Here is a 21,315-nt window from a genome sequence, read left to right on the forward strand (position 1 = left end):
TATGCATAATTCGAAAATGTTTAACTAAAAATCTCAAAGTGAATATAATTCAACAGAATTTTGTCTAAGTGACCTCTGTCACTTCAGTGATCCAGGAGTATGAATTTGCAAAGGAGACCTGTCAGGATATTTTGGTGGAGGTGGACGGAGGGGATGTATTTTCAGTATTTTGATCTATTGCTTTACCTGGATGTTATTCATGATATTTGTTGTTATTCCAGATTTCATATTTATCAACAGGAGCATAGCTATAAAAGTGAGACGCTCTAGTTAGAGAAATGCAATATAAATGATTTCACAAGGCTGTCAGATTGCATCTGCGAGGACAAGATAAGGTGTATCATGCTCCCATTTATACGAGGACTGAATGAAAAAGGGCAGATTTAGTTTTATCAAGAGAGACTTCTAGGTGAGATGTTAGAAATGTCACTGATGATACATGCATAATTCCTGCTCTCAAATGTTCCTTATGAAAGTAGGCAAAAATCACACACACACGCACACACACACACACACACACACACACACACCATTTGAATAATAACCCACACCATTTGCTCCTCCTTTTTCTGATCACTCTTTCTAGAAAAGTTGTAGGGTATTACCAACCTCTGGTTGGTAATATGGTAGCTAAAAGGTACAAGTTCATAATTCTACCTGATTTTCCTAATCAAACAAACCAAAAGTTTAATTGTTTATGCAGGTAGGGAAAAATAAATATTTTTAAAAGGAAAATACAGAATTAAACAGCCCACTTTGAAATAAAGAAAGTAGCTCATTTCTTCTTTTCCTTCTTTATCATTTAATTTCTGATCTGCATAGCATATAGGTGAGTAATGATTTGAATTACCTCACTGAAATCACACCTGAGACATCTAATTGGGTATGTTAACACTGACATCTAGTTGTGAAATGGAAGTTCAGTTGAATACATCCAATGTCTACTTCCTCTCATTTAAAGTGATAGCTTAATTAGGAATAAAAGTACTAAGCAAAAACAGACCAGCAAGGATTCTCTCTCTCTCTCTCTCTCTCTCTCTCTCTCTCTCTCTCTCTCTCTCTCTCTGTCTCTCAGGATTCTAAATTTAAAATCATTGCCAAATATTTTATCACTACTAGCAAAGTACATTTCTTGTTTCATTTTAAAGATTCTTGCATTTCAAAAATCACAAGTAAACTATTTGTGAATTAAATAAAATAAAAAATAAGTTTGAGAACAAATTGTTTAAATGCTTAGACATTTAGCTAATAGTCAACTGAAACCAATTTACCTTGGGTTAAGACATACTTTTGATTATTGTTACCAAGATCAGACTAAATACAAGAGCTTATCCATCGGAAAGTGATGAAACTGGTGGAGATCTGTCTACAGACCACAGCGAGGGAAGTGGGATATGCCAAATTAATGTTTTCAAAAAGGCACACTGAGGGAGTTTCCATGGAAAGGAAGATAAAGATGCTATGCCAGATAATATAAGGGAGGCAATGAATTTTGAGGCGGACCTTGAAGAAAGAAGTTAAGATGCGAGAAATCTCTCCTGTAAGTCTCGGAAAGTCCATTTAAAATGGTGTTGGTGTGACGAGTTAGCTAACAGGGCTACCGCTGTTTCTCTCCTTCTCCCTTCCCCTTTTCTCTCCTCCCCTCCCCTCCCCTTCTCTCACCATATCTGGGCCTTTCCTCGGCAGAAGAAAAGCAAGAGAGAAACCAATTTGGCAGAGGCCGCACACCCTGCACAGACAGCCCTGCGCTACGACCCTTAGTCCTGGGGATGCGGGCAGCAGCAATTTCCAAGGACATAAACTGATCCTAAAGGAAAGTTTAATTGTAAATATAGGCAGCTCAAATTAGAGTTAACTTGAAACTCGAGAACAGCACAGCACAGCAGGACTTTCTGTGATGATGAAAACGTTCTTTGTCTGTAAATCCAATACAGTACACTAGCCACTAGGTTATTGAGAACTTAAGATATGTAACTGAGGAACTGAATTTTTAATTGAATTTAATTTTGCTAATTTAAATTTAAATAGGTGTACATGGCTAATGGCTACCATACTGGGCAGCACAGCTCTATAATCATGGGGATCGCTGTTATCCGAAGTCCTGCATGTGGGGGCATCGTGTACAGTGGATATTATGATGGCCTACGGAAACAGAGAAATCCATGTTCAAATTCTGACACTTATTAGTTATGTAGCCTTGGAAAACTCACTTATCCTCTCACTCTAAGCTTCAATTCCCTCACCAATGAAATTGATATAATAGCAGTTCCCACAAAGGGCTACTATAAAAACAAGAGAAATAAAATATATAAAACACCTAGTATATAGTAGACTCTCAATAACTATTAAAATTCCTATTCATTGCCTGACATCTATCTGAATATTATAGATTAAATAGACAATAATTATCACAATTAAATATTTTCATCATTGTGGTTGTTTTTATTATTGTTATTAAAGCTAGAAAATTATACCAGTGAAAAAAGGTTAAGAGCTGTAACTGTTCATGTGGACAATAATTTCAAGAAAACATATTTGTGAAAGCTTTTAGAGTGACATAAGAAAAAGGGATCTTCTTCATAAATAACAATAACTAGATGGCTCCAATCTCTACTATAAAACACCGAGAGGAAATGGACTAAAACTTAATCCCAAGAGATTAGCACTAATAAAAGCAAAAACTTCCCCGACATTGCTATCAAACCCCGGCATGAAGAGGGAAACAGTTAAGTTTGGGGAGAGGGGGATATTTTTCAAAACAAAGCAGAATCTCTTATTTCCATGATTTTTATTACTTGTTTTGCCCAATACGGATAAAAATGTCCAGTTAAACAAACTTGTAAAGTTACTTTCTGTCCCTAATACTTGATGAGTATTCAAAAAAGGAGAGTAGGTCTTGATGATACCTTTCACTACCTACCATTATTTGGCATCAGTCTTGGTCTTTTTGCCCTAATTCCCTGGTTAGAAACTAGACAGCTGACACAAGAGACATACTCTTCTATGACTGTTTATTGATTTGCGTTTTCTAGCTACTACATTTTCAAAATTATTAAGGGATAAAATATGTCTATAATTACATTGTGCCAAAAAATATAACATTTCTGTTTCCATACTTAGTGATGATGCAAAGAAAAAGTGATTTGTAGGTACCCAACTGCAAGAATACTGTATAAATGCTCATTTTTTTCCCTTCACAGATAAAGCTAGATCTTAGATGAAATACGGCCACATCTTTCTTGATGACATCAGACTTCAATTCCCTTGTCCCTCTTCCCATTTCAAACTACCTAAGCAATACTCACCTATTAGCCAAACTTAACACTAAACAAATGAGTCCTTAAAAAAAAAAGTATAAACAGTGGATAGCAAACATCACCATCTTCGTATTACAGAATTCAAAAAATGTCTCAATTTCTCATTAATGCCCAGTTTATGAAGAACATTTTACTTCATTCCATGATTTCTAGTCATACTATCTCTGCAGAAATTACTTGCCTCTCCCAACATTAATTTCTTCCTCCTCTTCAATAACCAAACATCAAATGTATGCCCTGGGGCAATGCACCCAAGTGAAAGCACTATGTCCCATCCCCTCTGAGCTGGAGGTGGCCATGGGGTGAAGTTCTGACTACTGAGATACAAGTAGAAGTATATCACTCTCAGGAAGTCTCTTAGAAGGGAAGAGGGTGAGAGTTGCTTGTGCTTTCTGGCCTTCCTACTATTGATTTGGAAGCTAAATGTAATGGCTGGAGCTCTAGTTACCATGTTGACCATGAAGAGGAAGACCACTCTGTAGGAGGCTTAGCAAAGAACTGGAGGACCTGAGGCCCTGAGTGACTTCATGGACTCCCCACAGCAGCCCTCGATGACCACACTCAGACGTATTTTATGTGAGAAGGAAACAAACGTCTACCTTCCTTTAGTCACTCTTATTGTGGATGTTTCTATCATTGACAGTCGAACTTAATCCTAACACATACCACAATTGTTTGGATAGTGTGTGTGTGTGTGTGTGTGTGTGTGTGTGTGTGTGTGTGTAATGAGAAGAGAATTTCAAGATCATTTCCTACCGTGTTTCCCTGAAAATAAGACCTAGCCAGACCATCAGCTCTAAAGCGTCTTTTGGAGCAAAAATTCATATAAGACCTGGTCTTATTTTAATATATGACCGGGTCTTATATAATATAATATAATACCAGGTATAATATAATAAAATAAAATACCAGATCTTATATTAATTTTTGCTCCAAAAGATGCATTAGAGCTGATGGTCCGGCTAGGTCTTATTTTCGGGGAAACATGGTGTTTAGAACAGATCTATTTAATTCAACAAACATTTATTGAGTATCATGTGCAAGCATTTTGCTAGACCGTAGAGGGGTGAATATACAAAGTTTATATTTATGGAAGGCAGGGGAGTTTTTAAAGTAAAACAACATTGTTTTCCCCTAAAGTACAAGAATCCTTCCCTTAATATAAAAGTCATTTCCCCTCCAATTTTCCTTATCAAGTGAATTTCAACTAAACAAATACTATTTTCATTTTTTTCTTTAAGTTGCATCTGTGTTCTTCTGAAGAGATAAACTCTGGACCTTTGATTAAAGAAAATATAAAGAATTTAGAAAACCTACCAAAATGATACACTAAATAAACAACTCAAAGATCTAATATGAACAATGTTACTAGTAAAACCAATATTAATAACAATACCATGTTATACTCAAAAGCAAAACGGCTTAAATTTTGGCACAACAATAATCAAACTCACATATTTTCTATCCTCAATAATCTCTTGCTAAATATTTTTGCATGCAAGACTTCTTCAGATGATTTTTAGCATCATATTGGTTATTAGAAAGAGACAGAACAGCTATCACTAAGGGAGCTGTGCTTTCCCTCTAGAATGATGCTTCTTTGATTGCTACCTAATAATCAAAGGATAAGAAGCGGCAGAAACGGCCGTGATCCTCGAGATGAAACAAAGGTCAAACTATAAATGTCGATAATGATCACGAAAAAGAGAATGTCAACCTTAATTTAATTTTTCAGACTTTCATTCAGCAGCTCTTTGAATGAGTACTAGTTCATAAGCCCTTTTTACAAAAGGTGTTTGGCGTTTAAAATAATTTATCGTTCTAACATTAAGAAATGCCTCCTTCCATCAAGTTTTGATAATTTTTAAGATAAAATCACTTGGAAAGTGAGATGAGATTACTTTAAAACTATATTTTGTTTAAAGGGAAAATATACCTTCAACTGTTTTTGCTTCTTACAGAAAGTCTGTATTTTAGAAACCTTATAAAGGGAGATGGTCCGTATTCAATGGACATGTTTATTTGTAAGATACACATATCAATAAACATAACACTTAGTGTCAATTTTTTAATAAAATATGAAAGCATCAAATGTACTTTTATCTGAACTCCCATCAGTAAATTTGCACATATGGGATTCATCAGGTCCTTTCTGGGTTCTAACCAAATCACCCTACTGCTTAGTCTGGTAATTCACCACTGCCTTCCTGATAAAATCCAACCTTCTTAGCTGGAGCTGGACCCTGTGTACCCGGACAATCTCCTATCTTGACTGAATAGACGCACGAGAATGAGTGAACTTGATGTCTAAAACCAACTCCTGATTACTGCTGATTGCTCTCTTCACTGTCCAGTTCACAGAACTAACTTAAAAAGTCCTGATACACATGTACTTAATGTGATTATCGGTATCTATCGCAAAGTTTGTTTTTAAGTAGATTGTTTGACACTTAGATCAAATTTTTTTACCTTGAAAACACAATCAAGTTCCCAAAAGGGCCTACGAAATTCTATTTACCTTACAACTTCTTACATACAGCCCTGTCAGGCAGTCAGTAAGTACAGATCACAGTACCTCCCACGTCCGGGACACTCTGCAGGCGCTGAGGCGACCAGGTGAGTGGACGTCTGTGTTCTGCTTTGCCAGTATCCAGGCCCCCTTTGCGGGCGACAGGCCCAGATTTTCTTTTTGGGATCTCACCTCACTTACTCTCTGTCAAAGTGGTTCGGATGCCCTCAAACCCCCCACCCTAGTTTCTACGTAAGCACGTGTCAAGTGCCTGTGCCAATAAGACTTCTCAGAGTGCTTTCAGGATGAGCACAAAATTCAAAATGAGCTAATTAGGCACAAGCGGGAATGCCTGGCTTTTTCTTGGGCAACTGGGAAGAGACGCCTTGATCTTTCTGACAGAGTTTAACCATGGAAGGATACAAGGTCAGGGGCCACTACAGCCATCTTGATGCAGTAAGGGAAGAGTGGATATAAAAATGCACCCAATGCAGAAGGAACAAAGCTGAGATATACAGAGAAAGAAACAAGTTCCTGGTGACATGATTTAAGCCCCTTCTTCAAGTTCTACCCCAAAGCAAGCCTATAGTTGGGCTTGATCATTACACGAGTTTTTACAACTTTTATGTGAACCCATTTGGGTAGAGTTTTCGTAACTGAAAATAACAGTTCTAACAGGCATTCAAAAGAACACACACTTAAGTATCATTTGTCACTATGAAGAAATGTATTTCACATTCCAACTTGGCAAGCAGAGCAACACCACTGCCAACAGCTTTGGAATGAGTAATTAACTATATATCTGCAAAATAGAAGCACTTCTCTTGATCAAACTCTCACCAAGTGTCCTAAATTGAGGCAATAATGGCAGCAGTCCCAATTTTGGGAGCAAGGGCTTCATTACGAAGCTGGTCAATTACCTAATCCTACATATGTATTCTAAGTATAACAAATAGGTAGAGCCATTTGTAACCTGTATCTCTAATGTCTTTTAAAAAGTACATATTTTCAGTGGTACGGTGTTATCAATTCTTATAAAATTCAAGCTCTGAAAGTAAAAACAATTAAAATAGAAATTTTAATCACAAGCATTTCAAAAATATGTAATTTTAAATGATCAATTAACACATAAAAGGATACTGAACCTCACCAATAATGACAGAAATCCACATTGGTCGGTTTTACCTATCGGACTGGCAAAGATTATATGACGGGAACACTGTCTACGACTAGCAAGTGTTTGACAAAATGTACCCTTCCCCAGGTTGGCTGTGGTATACATTAATTCAACCTTTCTGTTATTAGACCTTGCTATTCCAATTCTGGCAATTCATGCTAAAGAACTATTTGGATAAGTAAAGATGTAAGACCACATACATGTATGAAAACAGACATGTTAAAAATGATACCCATATATACTGACATAAAGTAATATACATATTTTTAAGCACAAAGAGCAAGTTGCTAAATATCCTGTTGAGTAATGATCCACGTTTTGTAAAGTGTATGTGCATATGCACATAAAGACAAAAAAACCCAGCAAATGTCAACAGGGCTATCTGTTGGTGGTAAAGGTGGGATTGGGGGTAATTCTTATTTCTTCCCTTAAACTTTTTGTTTTCCTTTACAATACTAGTTTTATAATCAGTAGAAAGCAAACTAACAAAAAACTATTTTTATCTTTGAACAAAAGAATTCAATACTTGTGTTGGCTGTGACCCTGAGAAATCACAAAAGGAAAGTTAAGTATCAAGGTCAGAGGAAAGATCCGGATACACTCGCAAAACATGCCCATTGGACTGTGACCACACTCACACACACACCCAGTGAACAGCTGTAACTCAATGCATTACTTTATCCCACCAACTTTCAATAGTAAAAAGAATAAAAAACAATAAGAATTAAACTACATTGACGTAGATTTTAGAGATCAACAAATAACTAGCATATGGCCAATAATGTAATGAGTTGAAAGCTACCTATTTGCGTTGCAGAATTCAAAGGATATAAATCTTTCTCTATTTTTCCCATGACATTTAAGATATTTCTCTTAAACTCTTTAAATTAAGGAGACTACCAATGTTTACAAATACATTATTTAAACAGTTAAGAAATGAACAATATAAATTTATGTGATCCAGCCTATCACAGGTTTAGACAAAAAAAGACTTTGTTTTACACAAATTTGCTTTGTGAAAGAATATCTATGAATGGTTCATCACTATAAAATGTTCTTTGCTGATGTTTTCTCATAATTTAAAAGATGATAATTTCTGATATATTCATGGAAGAAATTACATAAGCATTAGTACTCTGTAATATAGTTAACTGTGAATAAAAAGACTTGTAAAAATATAATTATGTTATCAATCATAAAGATCCCCAAGGTGAAACGAAAAACTCCACTCTAAATTTATCCTGCCATTCTGAGCCCCGTTGCTTTATAATAAACCTTGAAAGCTTATACTTTTTATCATTACTGTCTTTATAAAGTTTTTAAACCTCATCCTGAATTTCTGTTATAGGCACCTCTAAAAGAAGAATTAAGTTTCCCAATTTTGCACTAGGCCAGAAAATACAAGTTAGTCATAAGACCTCAGAGGAAAACACTTCAATTACTTCATTCCTCATTTTTCTTTCATATGTCCTTCTGACTACATAGAGGGAGGGCCAGAAAAGTGTATACACATGACTTGTATTCATCTTTTGTTATCGGTATATATTGAGTATCACTTTCTTAAAATGTGTATACATTTTTTTGACACCCTCTGTATTGCTCTGCAAACCTTTTCCCATTAAACCACATAGTAGTCAAGAAATATTCGTTATTATTTTTGTATCAAGACTGTCATAGGGACACCCTACAGAGATGTTTTACAGAGAGAAAATTCATATGTTCTGAAAAGAAAGATTAAGGACACAGATATCTAGCCCGTTCTTTGCCTGTGTTTGAATTTTAGTTCCACCAGTTTCAACTGTGCTACTTAATACCATTTACTTAACCTCATTATGCCTCATGTCTTTACCTGTAAAATAGAAATAATAAAATACCTATGTCATAGGGTTTTCTGAGGACTAAAGTACTTAATACCTTTAAAGCTCTTACATTTGTGCTGGCTACGTAGTAATCACTCAATAAAGGTTTTGCTATTGTTATTATCAAAAATACAAAGACTTTTTAAAATATCACATGCTAGAAAGGACCAGGTGTGACAGGAAGTCTCATTGCAGATAGATGGAGCCCCAGGTGAGGATTTATTGTTTTAGAGAGTAGCTTGGCAGTATGGATCTAAAGCCTTAAAAATTGCTCTGGACTTACCAATTTTATAGTTGGGCATATATGCTAAGGTGTGGTAGGTATTAGAATGACCCCCCCCCCGCCCCCAACGATGTCCACATCCTAGGTCCTGAAACCTGTGAAAGTGTTACCTTACATAGTGATTTTGCAGACAAGATGAAGGAATTAGAAAGAAGAGATTATCCTGGGTTACGCAGATAGGCCCAATGTCATCACAAGAAGGATGCAGGAGGGTTAGAGTCAGAGAAAGAGTCTGATGAGGGCAGGAGAGGTCGGAGAGAAAGGCTGGAAGATGCTACACACCTGGCTTTGAAGACGGAGGAAGCGGTCACAAGCCAAGAAATGCAGGTGACCTCTAGAAGCTGGAAAAGGCAGTGACACAGATCCTCCTCTAGAGCCTCCAGAAAGGAATGCAGCCCCGCTGACACCTTGATTTTAAGCCTTCTGATCTCCTGAACTGTTAGATAGTAAACCTGTGTTGCTTCAAGACATTAAGTTTGCGGTAATTTGTTACAGCAGCAATAGGAAACTAATACATAAGGCAGTAATAGAGATGTGGAGAAAAAGACCTATATAAAGAACAAATGCTATTTTATTTATAATAATGAAAAATGTATAAGCAATCTAAATGTTCAAAAACAGGTAATTGCTTTGAACAAGTATGGAACTTTTACAAAATGGAATATCATACAATCATTAAAAACCAATTAACAAATATATACATACATATATATACATATACACAAACACACACACACACACATATATGTATATTTATAGCTAAGACGAAATCACATGAGACCTGTAACATTTTAGTACATACAAATATATTTCATGGCAAGGAACAATTCAAGATATTTTAAGTAAAAATGGAAAGCTATAGTTTATTTGAAAGTCCCCAGACACACGACAGGTAAAGATTGAAAAGACGTAATCTAAATCCTCAACAGTTTTTATCCCCACATGAGCATCATGTATGATTTTTATTTTCAAATTTTCTTCTTCATTTGTGCAGCACCAGTATTTCCCAGCAGACCATAATCTCTGGAGACAAAGAACATGGTTGTGTTGTTAATGCTGTGTCCCCATGACACAGCAGAGTAACTGACACGGGAACCACTCAGTAATTACATGTTGAATGAATAGGTGCATATTTTTTCAGTATTTCCCATTTTTAAACAAATCCATCATATAGTTAAAAATAAAAAGAATAATGTAAAAATAGTATTTTTTAAATATTCAACTTCACCAGTAATCAAAAAATTAAACTAATTGCATCCAGTAAATCATAGCTTTAAATATTATATGAGCACATTTCTGGTCACACAGTTTATTGCATACATTCCTTTAAAATGTAACTTGACAATACCAACTTTTAAAATGCTCATGCTCTATAACTTATTCATTCACTAAACAAATCTTTATTGAGCACCCACTGTGCAACGAGCACTATTCCACGTGCCAAGGATACAACAGTGAACAAAGTAGAACAGAATAAACAAATCCCCACACAAACAAAATCCCAAACAAAAACATCCCCACCCTCACAGAGCTTACATTCTAGAAGGGGAGGCGTCAATGAAAAACATAAACAAGTAAAATATATACAGTATGATAGGGAGTACTTAGTGCTAAGAGGAAAAAAAAAAGGAAGGGGCGTAGGGAGGCCGGCAGAGGCTGCCATCTGCAATGCTGATCAGGGAAGCCCTGAGAAGACGACATTAAAGACAAGGGACTGGTCAAGTGGCTCCCTGGGGGACAGCATACTAGGCAGAGGACCAGCAGGTGCAATGGCCCTGAAGCAGGGAGGTCCTTGGTGTGCTTCCCTGTAGCGAGAGACCAGCATCCCTCATTCACTGCCCGGGAGCTAACACTGGTAACAGGACAATGTACATCCTTTCCAACCGTTTTCTAAGTCCAAACTCACCTACATGTGTGTATGTACATATATATATATATATGTGTGTACACATGTACATACACACATATATGTGTATATGTGTGTATGTACACACACGCACACACATACAAGCACTGTACGTATGTACCCAAATATAAGACAACTAGCATAAAAGTCAATTGCCTCATCATTTTATCCATGAGAATATCCAAAATTAAATGTACGGGCATTTTCATTATATAGATGATGAAAGGATATAGGTGAACTATTAAAATAACTTCATATTACGCAACTTATTCAGTTGTACAAACATATTTTAAATAACACTGTCTGTGTTCATTTAGAAATGTTGCTTTTTTCACTCAAATTTCATAAAACAACTTTATTCTGCTTTCTCATACACATCTTTGAAATCAAGGTGTTTATCGTCACTAAAGCCACTTTTTAAGTCATCTAACAGTTTTCAAGAGCACATCAACATCCCTCAAAGTTACCTGAGATCTAGCATTTTTTGAGTTCATGCATGATAACATCACCAGAAATTTTATGCCAACACAAATACCCATTAGCTATTTATGATCTCCAAAAAGTAATCCCCTACTATGTTGCTTTGTAAAGTAATTTCCAGAAAGTTTGTTTACAGTGATATCAAACACCTGTAAACTGTAAGGTGTAAAAATTATTTCTAAATCTTTAAATTCATCTGTATGATTTTTCATCAATTTCGCCAAGTGACCTCACTAAGCATCTAAAACTTGTATTAAGTTTTGTCAGGATAATATACCTTATCCAAGCAGCATTTTATTATTTTGCTATTCAAATATTTTGCTATTCAAAATAAAGTATAATAATTGAGGAATATGAAGATCCTTCATGAGGAATAAAATACAAGGCCATAACTTTTTTTTTTTTTTTTTTTTTTTTTTTTTTTTGTTCTTTAAACAAATTTTTATTCCTTGACAATATGGGGGAGGGGGAAGCATATTAATACCAATCATGGCATTTTTAGAAGACGGCCTTTTTACATGCTTTCTGTAACTATTTTTGCAAATAAAAGATTCATCTACCAAACAAAACCTAAATAAGCTAAACTCAAACGTTAGGATACAAAGAACCTAGATAATGGATTAAAGATTTGTACATTCAATTTAGGTTTTTGACACTTATAGTTGGATAAACAAGTTTATTTGTAAATTTAGTCAACATACATAATTGACCTAGAAACTTCAATAGAAGGATAAATTTAAAAACCACTTGAAGACCATCTCTATAAAGTGATTTTCCCAGAACCATATATATACCAGATGTAACCTAACTGGATGTCATCTTAACTGGCAGAGGTTCAATAAGCTGGAGCTGTGTGCCCCTCCCCCACCACAAGTTTACTCTAAGGGTTATTATAATACAAACTCCACAAGGAAAAGAACTTAGGTATTGTTTCCTCTTGGTAGAGAAACTCAACCTAGTTATGAGACCAACCACAACACAAAGAAAAGCTGCACTAACTAGTTCAGAATATTAGTAACAGGTGATGCTGGTGTGAATAACTTGTAGTATTATATTCTAGAGCCCTTATAAATAAAATTCCCCCATTAGTGTTTGCATTATCAGCTAGAGGGTTAGTTAACACGTGGTAGAATGAGGACTTATGCAAGGTATAATGCGCAAAGCATTTTACTACTATGAAAACAAGCGCAGCCTAGTTAGGAGAAAACCAACTGGACTCTAAATTACACACACCTTAATGACAAGACTCCCCACCACATGTGAATGTAAAACATTTAATTTAAAAATGTTGACACTACAATATATAAAATAGCTATTATAAATGCACATAGTGTATTCTATAGCTGCCAGGTTTACTCTTTTTTTTTTTTTTAAGGAAACTGTAAGTTACACTGTGGTTAAGACTTGTATCTTCACCCTTGAAAAAGCCCACATTCTATCACAGTGATGCATGGTCAGACTTAACAGCCCCAATTGTTAAAACACTTGGATCAAGTCATAACCAGTTTTATTGCAAAAGGACCCTGTACACATTTATCAATTCTAGTACCTTAATATCTACCCAACAAGTCATTAACATACAGAAACATGCATCATGAGAAGCAAGAAGTATCACCCATCCCTTCTGCATATCAGCAACTTGTCACTCCTGAGCAACAGCGCTCACATCACTGAGGTCTGTGAACAGTCACTTTTCGCATTCATCCTGAGTGAAAGATGGAATGACTTAAGTACAAATGCAACATATTATAAACAATTTCTTACAAAAAAAGTCACAAATTAAACCAAAGTATTTTACAGAATTTACTACAAAACACCGTAAAAACTGCCTTCACTTAAGCTCTCTCCCCCCGTATCCGGCGAGCCAATTGGATGTCTTTGGGCATGATGGTGACTCTCTTAGCGTGGATGGCACACAGGTTAGTATCTTCAAATAAACCCACCAGGTACGCTTCGCTAGCTTCCTGAAGCGCACCGATGGCGGCACTCTGAAACCTCAAGTCCGTTTTGAAATCCTGGGCGATCTCCCTCACCAATCTCTGGAAAGGCAGCTTCCGGATCAGAAGCTCGGTCGATTTCTGGTAACGACGGATTTCTCGAAGCGCAACGGTCCCGGGCCTGTAGCGATGAGGCTTTTTCACCCCGCCGGTAGAGGGAGCGCTTTTCCTGGCAGCTTTGGTAGCCAGCTGTTTGCGGGGCGCTTTCCCACCAGTGGATTTACGAGCAGTCTGCTTGGTTCAGGCCATTTTCTTTCACCCAACGCCGAAGTCTTAGGCCGCTTATCCTGCTGCGGCGCCGCTTCTGCCGCCCAACGGAGAGCCGCAGTCGCAGATGAAAACAAAGAAACTACTCCGACGAACGACCAAACCGCTCTGCTCCCCATAACTTTTTTTGAAGTAAAATTTTTTGGCGGGAAATGAATATATTACCAAATTTATGACAAATATGTCATTAAGAGCATAAGTATATATGTTAAGGTTTTGTTTCTGTGTTTGTTTTAAATAATGGAATCACAAGCCCTTTGATTTTACAATCATGGGAGAAAGTCAAAAGCTGATCTCTTCATAGACACAGATCTCTGGATTTTAAGTATGTTTCCCTTGCCAAATATTGAAGTGACAACCCACAAAACAATCTAGAACAATGACAGATTGACATCTTTTCCCTCAAGCTATAGTCACCAATATTCTGACAGTTCAGATCTCACAGTCCAAAGAAAGAAATCTCACTGGATGGAGTTCAAGGTAGAGATAAAATATCAGTATTAAGTCAAAAATCAACAAAGAGCACCATTAAGTTTAATATTCAGAGTACAATTTTAATAACTGACTCAGCACACAATAACCACAAAAGTAAATTTAGGCCACAAAAATAAAATGCCTTCTGAAGAGGCATAGAAATTACTCTGGTACTTTATTATCATCTAAGTCTCAGGGGTTTTAAGATAAAATTTAAACAAGGCCAAAGTAGCTATTTAATCTCTCTCATTTCATCTATTAAAGTTCAAAGTACTTTTAACTAGAATTGTGTAACGATAAATCCTTCAAATTATGGGTTCTTATTGCACCAAAATTCCCCTGTCAATGTGGAACACAGCAAAGCATATGAGGGTCGGGTGTGTGCTAAAAGGCTTTGTTTCTTAAATCCAGCCTCATTCATTGAATGCTAAAGAATTACTAAATTTGCTATTGAGTTTGAATGAAAATCAGTAATGTATGGGAAGAGCTGTCATGATGAACTCTGTAATGGAATTGTTTTACTGTAGTCCACGGGGTTTGTTTTGCTAGGTTTGGGTGATTTAAAGTCCTAAAATGAAAGGAATTAGTGGATATGAGTAAAAGCAACAATTGATCCAGGGGAAACAATGGTATTGATGGTATTTTTTTAATCCCAACATACATTCTACCTATTTTCCAAAAATGAGATGTGTTGTTTTTGTTTTAATTTCAGCAGGATGGGAGCTAATTGGCACTATTTCTGAACAGCACTTGTTAGGATACTCCTGACAAACTTCCACGGACAAAGCAGAAGACCAACAGCGTCCTAAGGGGGCTCTGACACCCAGAGATACCAAAGGCTACATGGAACCTTAATCTCATGTATCTTTGTGATGGTAATCAATCTGTCATTACTTACAGACTTGTTCCCAAATAGCAACCTCATTAACTTTCCATGCAAACAAGTAATGTTTCTTGACAGGAATTTAAAAAAAAAATAAAACACTTGACCTTTATTACTTTCACCACATGTCATTATTAACACAGAATCTAAATTCTATCTACATTGAGTTAAAACCAACTTATTCTCAATGGACTTGATTATTTTGAGAAAATGTCAAATGTTTTATCTTGTGGCACAGAAAAATCTCCATCATCCATTAAAATTTCACATATAATCATGCATACAAAAACCCAAAATGATTCTACTTATTTGACTAGTCTTCAAAACACATTCATACACACACACACACACACACACACACACACACACAGTCTATAACACCTATTAACATCCTTCAAAACACTATCCATGAACTATACCTTGGGAAATGCTAATTTAGCTAGTCCAAAAAAAAAAAAAAATGACCTTCATGATTCAGTCCTAATATCTAAGTTTAAATTTATCACAGTTGATATTTACTTCAAACTATACATATTTTATAACAAGCATGACTCTAGTTCATTTATTCAGCTGCTCATTCATTCAACAAATATGTATAAGCAATGTTCTAAACAAAGGCTATCCTATTGTGAAACATATATTCTAGTGGGGGATGGAGGGACAAAGAGTAAATGAATAAATAAGTATATTGTATGCCTAACAATGAAAAGCACTACGGGGGGAAAAGAAGCAGAGTAAGCCAGACAGTGTGGGAGAAGTTCTATTTTATATGGGTTGTTTAGAGAATGTTTCATTAACAGCAACCTGAAGGAAATGAGGGAGCAGGCCTAGGAAAGGAACTTTCTGAAACAGAGAGAAGAGACACTACAATGGCCGAGAGATGGGAGCATGCTTGTTTTGTAGGAGGAAAAGCACAGAGAACCATATTATGGACTATTTGTTTCCCCCCTCCCAAAATTCGTAGGTTCAAATTCTACCTTCCAATGTGACCACAGGAGTAGGAAGTGGGGAGTTTGAGAGGGAATTAGAATTAGGATTAGATGAGGTCATGAGGTTGGAGCCCTCATGAAAGGGATGAGTGGCCTTAGAAGGGTCCTGATACAAGGAGGCCCCACCAGAACACAACCATGCCGCCACCCGGATCCTGAAATTCCCAGATCAGGGGGAGAAATGAATTTGTTGTTTATAAGCCACCCAGTTTATGGTACTTTGTTACAGCAACTCAAACTTACTAAGACAGCTGGGAAGCCTAGAGTGAAGTGAGCAAGCAGAGCGTGCAGATGTGGGCAGACAGGGAAAAGGGCTGGCGCTGGACCAAGGAGTCCTGGGGTCTTGTGGAGGACTTGGGCTTTTACTGAGGGATATGAAAATCCCCTCAGAAGTTTTAATCAGAGGAATGACTTATCTGACATTTCTCAAGGATCCCACTGACCACTGTGTTGGAAATAAACTAAGGGGGATAGAGCAGAGGCTGTGAGCTCAGCGAAAAGGCTTCTGCAATAATACTTTGTCCAGGTTTCCTACAAAAAGAACCCAAGGCAAAGCTTAGTTGCAAATGCTTTTCCTGGAAGGTAAAATCCCCAAGTAGCCAGAGTGTGTGTAGGGAGGCAAAGAGGCAAAAAGGTAAACAGAAGGCAATGCATTACTCAATTAATCACAGCTTCACAAGAAAATCCAGCCAACGCTCTGGTGGGAAAGACTCAGCGGGCAGGCTGTGTGGGACCACCGCCCTCACAGCTGTCAGGCGGAGGGCTGTATCAACGGTACCAGATGCCCTGCAGGAAAGACGTGCTTTGGTGGAAAGCAGCATTTCCACATCTCCATGAGCAAGGACCACTGCAAAGAGGAGGAAGGGAGAGAGATGCCCCGGCTGGCTCCTTCCTCATCCCGTCTTTTGCTGGTCAAAGTCACATCACGAGGTATGTATAGGAAAAACACTCTTTCCTGTGTTTCTCCTTTACTCACACACTACTACCACACTCACAATATTTCAGACACCAGATGTGTGGGGGTTTTCCCCCCCACACACTAAGCAATTCTCTGAGACACCAGCTCAATGTGCACAATTCAATTCCATTTTGACACTACCCAGAGTTAGCGCAGACCCCACAGGTGAAGCGCTCGGTCCCACAAGCCTGCCCCCACTTCAGACACTGACTACAAGTAGGGTACCCCACCTTCCTGGCATGTGGATGTGTTCACCAACCCACAGGCTCTCTGACCCCTATGCTTTTCAGACTTTGTGAGAACTGCCTCACGTGGGGACAATCCATCATTAACTTAATCTCCAGCCCCTCTCTCCTTCCCAGAGGATGGGGACAGGACTGAACATTCCAAGCTTCTAATCACGGCTTGGTCTTCCTGGAGACCAGGCCCCATCCAGAAGCCCACCAAGAGTCTCCTCATTATCACAAAAGACACTCCTATCACCTAGAACATTCCAAGGGATTTAGGAGCTCTGTGCCAGGAATTAGGGACAGAGAGCCACCTATACATATATTTTCTCTTATTTCACAGGCATGACTCCCCCTCTCCTCCTCTGAGGGCTGTGTTACCCAACCCCTCCACACAGCTGCTGGGGCGACTAGATCCACAGCCACAGCCTGGCACTTCATTGGAGTCTGGACACTGGGGGTACACTGAGCATTGTGGGCCAGCCCCAACCCCTGGCCGTCTTATAGGATGAGGCACCAGCAGCCGAGTCGGGGGCTTCCCTGAACAAGCAGCCCAGGGCCCAGAAGGTAGGCGTGGCCACGTGAATCTGGGGTGACACATACATCAAGTTGATAAAACAGGAGAGAGATTGTAGACCAGGTTAAGATGGAGAGAAATAACAGAATCATAAAAATAGTTTTCAGGTAGAGCCAGAATTTGCTGAAACGAGTGAAAGAGAAGAAATAAAGATGACTCCAAGGCTTAGATCGGGCCACTGGGGAATGGAGATGCTTGAAAGGCTTTCAGGGCAGCAAGTTTTGGAGGAGTAAGGAGAACCAGGAGTTCAGTTTTGTATCTTCTTAGAAAAAAACAAAGATAATAGGAACATTAACAAATCTTGCCTTACAGAAAAATGACAAAGAAGCTTACTTTAAAGTTAGAGTTATCAACATAATCAAGCATAATGCTTACCAGTCAATACGCTGGCCCTGGCACTTCCCTCTTACTAACTCAAGGCCTCCCAGGCACGTCCTCCCATAGCTCCACCTGCCCTCCTGCTGTCAGGCAGGACATGCTCTGAGGAAGATTATCTTACCACATGCTAATAAGGGGCTCCACTCCATTAAAAAAAAAAAAAAAAAGTGTTCCTTGCTTAAATACATACTGGAAGTGCTGATTTAAACCAAATAGTGTCTGTTTTGCAGGGCTTCTCAATGCCTTTGATACATTGCTATGTCCTGAAAATGTTTTAAGGGACAATATCACGTGAAGAGTTCCCTAAACTTGTTTGACCATCAAGGCACACCGATTAATACCTCTCAGAAGCCGGCTACGCAGGATACCAGCTTGCATGTCTCCACACAGACCATCCTATTTCACGTCAGTGTGTCTACACAGGACGGGCCTTCTATCTGGTGGACACTTTCCTTTCTTGACTATCTGGAAAACACCTAATCATCCTTCAAAATCCCGCTTGGAAAAAAATATCATAACAAAATTGAACAGCAAATCACTAATTATAAAAAAGAATATACCAATGGCAACACGTACAAGTCACAAAATAAATACAAATAACAAGCATATGGAAATGTTCAACTTCCTAAGCAACATCAGCAGTGTTACTTATCTACTATGGACCGGGAACTACACTGGCCCTATGTGTACACTGTTTCACAAAATCTTCCTAAAAAGCCTATAAGGTTAGCATTATTGTCCCAATTTTATCAATGAGGAAGCCCAACACAATTAAGTGGGGAAAGCTAGTCACAAAACAATGTGGGGAAAAGAAAGGAACTAGGATTTACTGAGTACCTACATTATTTTTCACACATGAACTGTCTCACTTAATATTTACAACAGCCTTGGAGAAGGTGTTACCCTGTCCATCTCACAGACAGGGCACCTGGGCTCAGAACGTTAATCACTTTCTAGTATTCACACAGCTATTAGGCTGGTGCAAAAGTAACTGTGGTTTAAAAGGTTAAAAATAATAGCAAAAACTGCAATTACTTTTGCACCAACCTAATAGAATTTGGCAGTTCTGTCTGATTCCTAAACAATGGCATAAATTTTATCTCTCAGAGAAACATATGAAGTAGTTCAGAAAGCACTAGGAAGGAGGCCAGGGAAATGAACACAAAGTAGTCAGGTTAGAAAAATCTGTTCCCTAGTGGAGAAGGTAAGTTTTCTAGGGATTAATGAGGGCAAAATAGAATATTCCAGTTTTCATCACCCTTTTCTTCTACAGCTTCATATATGTTTTATTTATCATCTTTCGTGGCTGTAAATAATTCTTTCCTTCACTGATCTATTCCTGTGCAATTCAAACCGAGTCTGAAAGCTCTTTGACAACTTCAAATACCAAAACAATGGAATGACAAGTCAAGTTTGTGGATATGGAGAAAGTGGAATCCTCATACATTGCTGGTGGGACTGTAAAATTGTGCAGCCACTGTGAACAGTTTGATGGCTCCTCAAAAAGTTAAACATAGAATTGCCATATGATCCAGCATTTCCTTCCTAGGTATATATCAAAAGAACTAAAGGCAGAGATGCAAACAGATTATGTACATACCAATATTCATAGCAGTATTATTCAGAATAGCCAACAGGTAGGAACAAACCAAGTCCATCAACAGATGAAGGGATAAATAAAATGTGGTACAGGTAACCCCTGTATAACATGGCACTTCTATAACACGGTTCGAGAATTGGGGTAAACCCTCGGACAACACGGCATCCTAGAACACGGTTTTACTCTAACATGGTTTAAGAATTAGGGAAATCCCCGGAACACCATGGAGCATAATAAGAGCTTTCAAGAGCAAAAAATATCTCATTCGAAATTAGGGAAATCCCCGAAGAACATGGGACGTAATAAGAGCTTAGTAGTGATGACGAAGAAAATATTATTTCATACATATTGTTACACTTGGGTGAGAAGTGCTTTAATAAAGATACTTGGCAGGGAGAAGATGGCAGGCCCAGCAGCATCCGGGCTCTCCCAGCAGGTGCGATGCTTCAGTACATCTGTGGACAGGCCGGTTACCAAGCTTGTGAGGCCACCTGTTCAGATATATGGTACTGAAGGTCGCTGTGCCACTGCTCTGTACTCTGCTGCGTCTAAGCAGCATCAACTGGAACAAGTAGAAAAGGAGTTGTTGGGAGCAGCACAACCCTTGGAGGAACCCAAATTGGCTGCTTCCATTATGACTCCCTATGGAAAGCGTTCCGTTACAATGAAAAGCCTAAATGACATGACCGCAAAAGAGAAGTTTTCTCCCCTCACATCCAACCTGATGAATTTGCTTACTGCAGATGGTCGCCTGAACAACACCGCTGGAGTCAGTTCCGCCTTTTCTACCATGATGAGCGTGCACCGTGGGGAAGCACCTTGCTCAGTCACCACCGCATCTCCTTTGGATGAGGCCACTTTTTCTGAACTAAACATGGTGCTGAAGAGCTTCTTAGTAAACATCAGATACTGAAATTAGAAGTTAAGACTGATTCATCAATCATGGGTGGAATGATTATGCGTACTGGAGAGAAATATGTTGATATGACTGCAAAAACCAAGATTCAGAAGCTAAGTAGGATTACGCGGGAGGTTTTCTGAAAGTAACTGATTTTCTGTCAGGGAAAAATTCTTAAACTTGGAGCAACAATAAAATGCTTCCTGAACAGAAAAAAAAAAAAAGATATTTCTCTTAATTATAAAAATATAATAGTATGTTCTTTTTAATTTTTGGAAACTAACCCCCTTTTTTGTACTAGTACTTTGTTTCGCATAACACGGATTCACATAACATGGAATTTTAAGGAAGCTAACAACCGTATTATACGGCGGTTATCGGTATATGCATATAATAGAATATTATTCAACCATAAAAAGGAATGAAGTACTGACATATGCTACAGCATGGATGAACCTTGAAAACATTACACTAAGGGAAATAAGCCAGACACAAAAGGATAAATATTGTATAATTGCACTTATATGAGGTACCTC

At 37.9% G+C, this 21,315-nt stretch overlaps 2 protein-coding genes and 1 pseudogene across 3 annotated transcripts in view; 1 reads left to right on the top strand and 2 right to left on the bottom strand.

The window, feature by feature from the left end:
* The window catches only part of TRDMT1 (tRNA aspartic acid methyltransferase 1), a 56,118-nt gene that overhangs the window by 31,404 nt on the left and 3,399 nt on the right, over positions 1 to 21,315 (bottom strand). The window lies entirely within an intron of this gene.
* Positions 12,792 to 13,797, bottom strand: LOC117019166 (histone H3.3A-like; annotated as a pseudogene).
* LOC117019165 (ATP synthase subunit O, mitochondrial-like) lies at positions 20,282 to 20,922 on the top strand. The gene is given in 2 exon segments (XM_033100664.1): positions 20,282 to 20,771; positions 20,774 to 20,922. Coding segments are annotated over 2 exon segments (639 nt in total).

The sequence above is a fragment of the Rhinolophus ferrumequinum genome (assembly GCF_004115265.2).
Source record: "Rhinolophus ferrumequinum isolate MPI-CBG mRhiFer1 chromosome 5 unlocalized genomic scaffold, mRhiFer1_v1.p scaffold_110_arrow_ctg1, whole genome shotgun sequence".
Lineage (NCBI taxonomy): Eukaryota > Metazoa > Chordata > Mammalia > Chiroptera > Rhinolophidae > Rhinolophus > Rhinolophus ferrumequinum.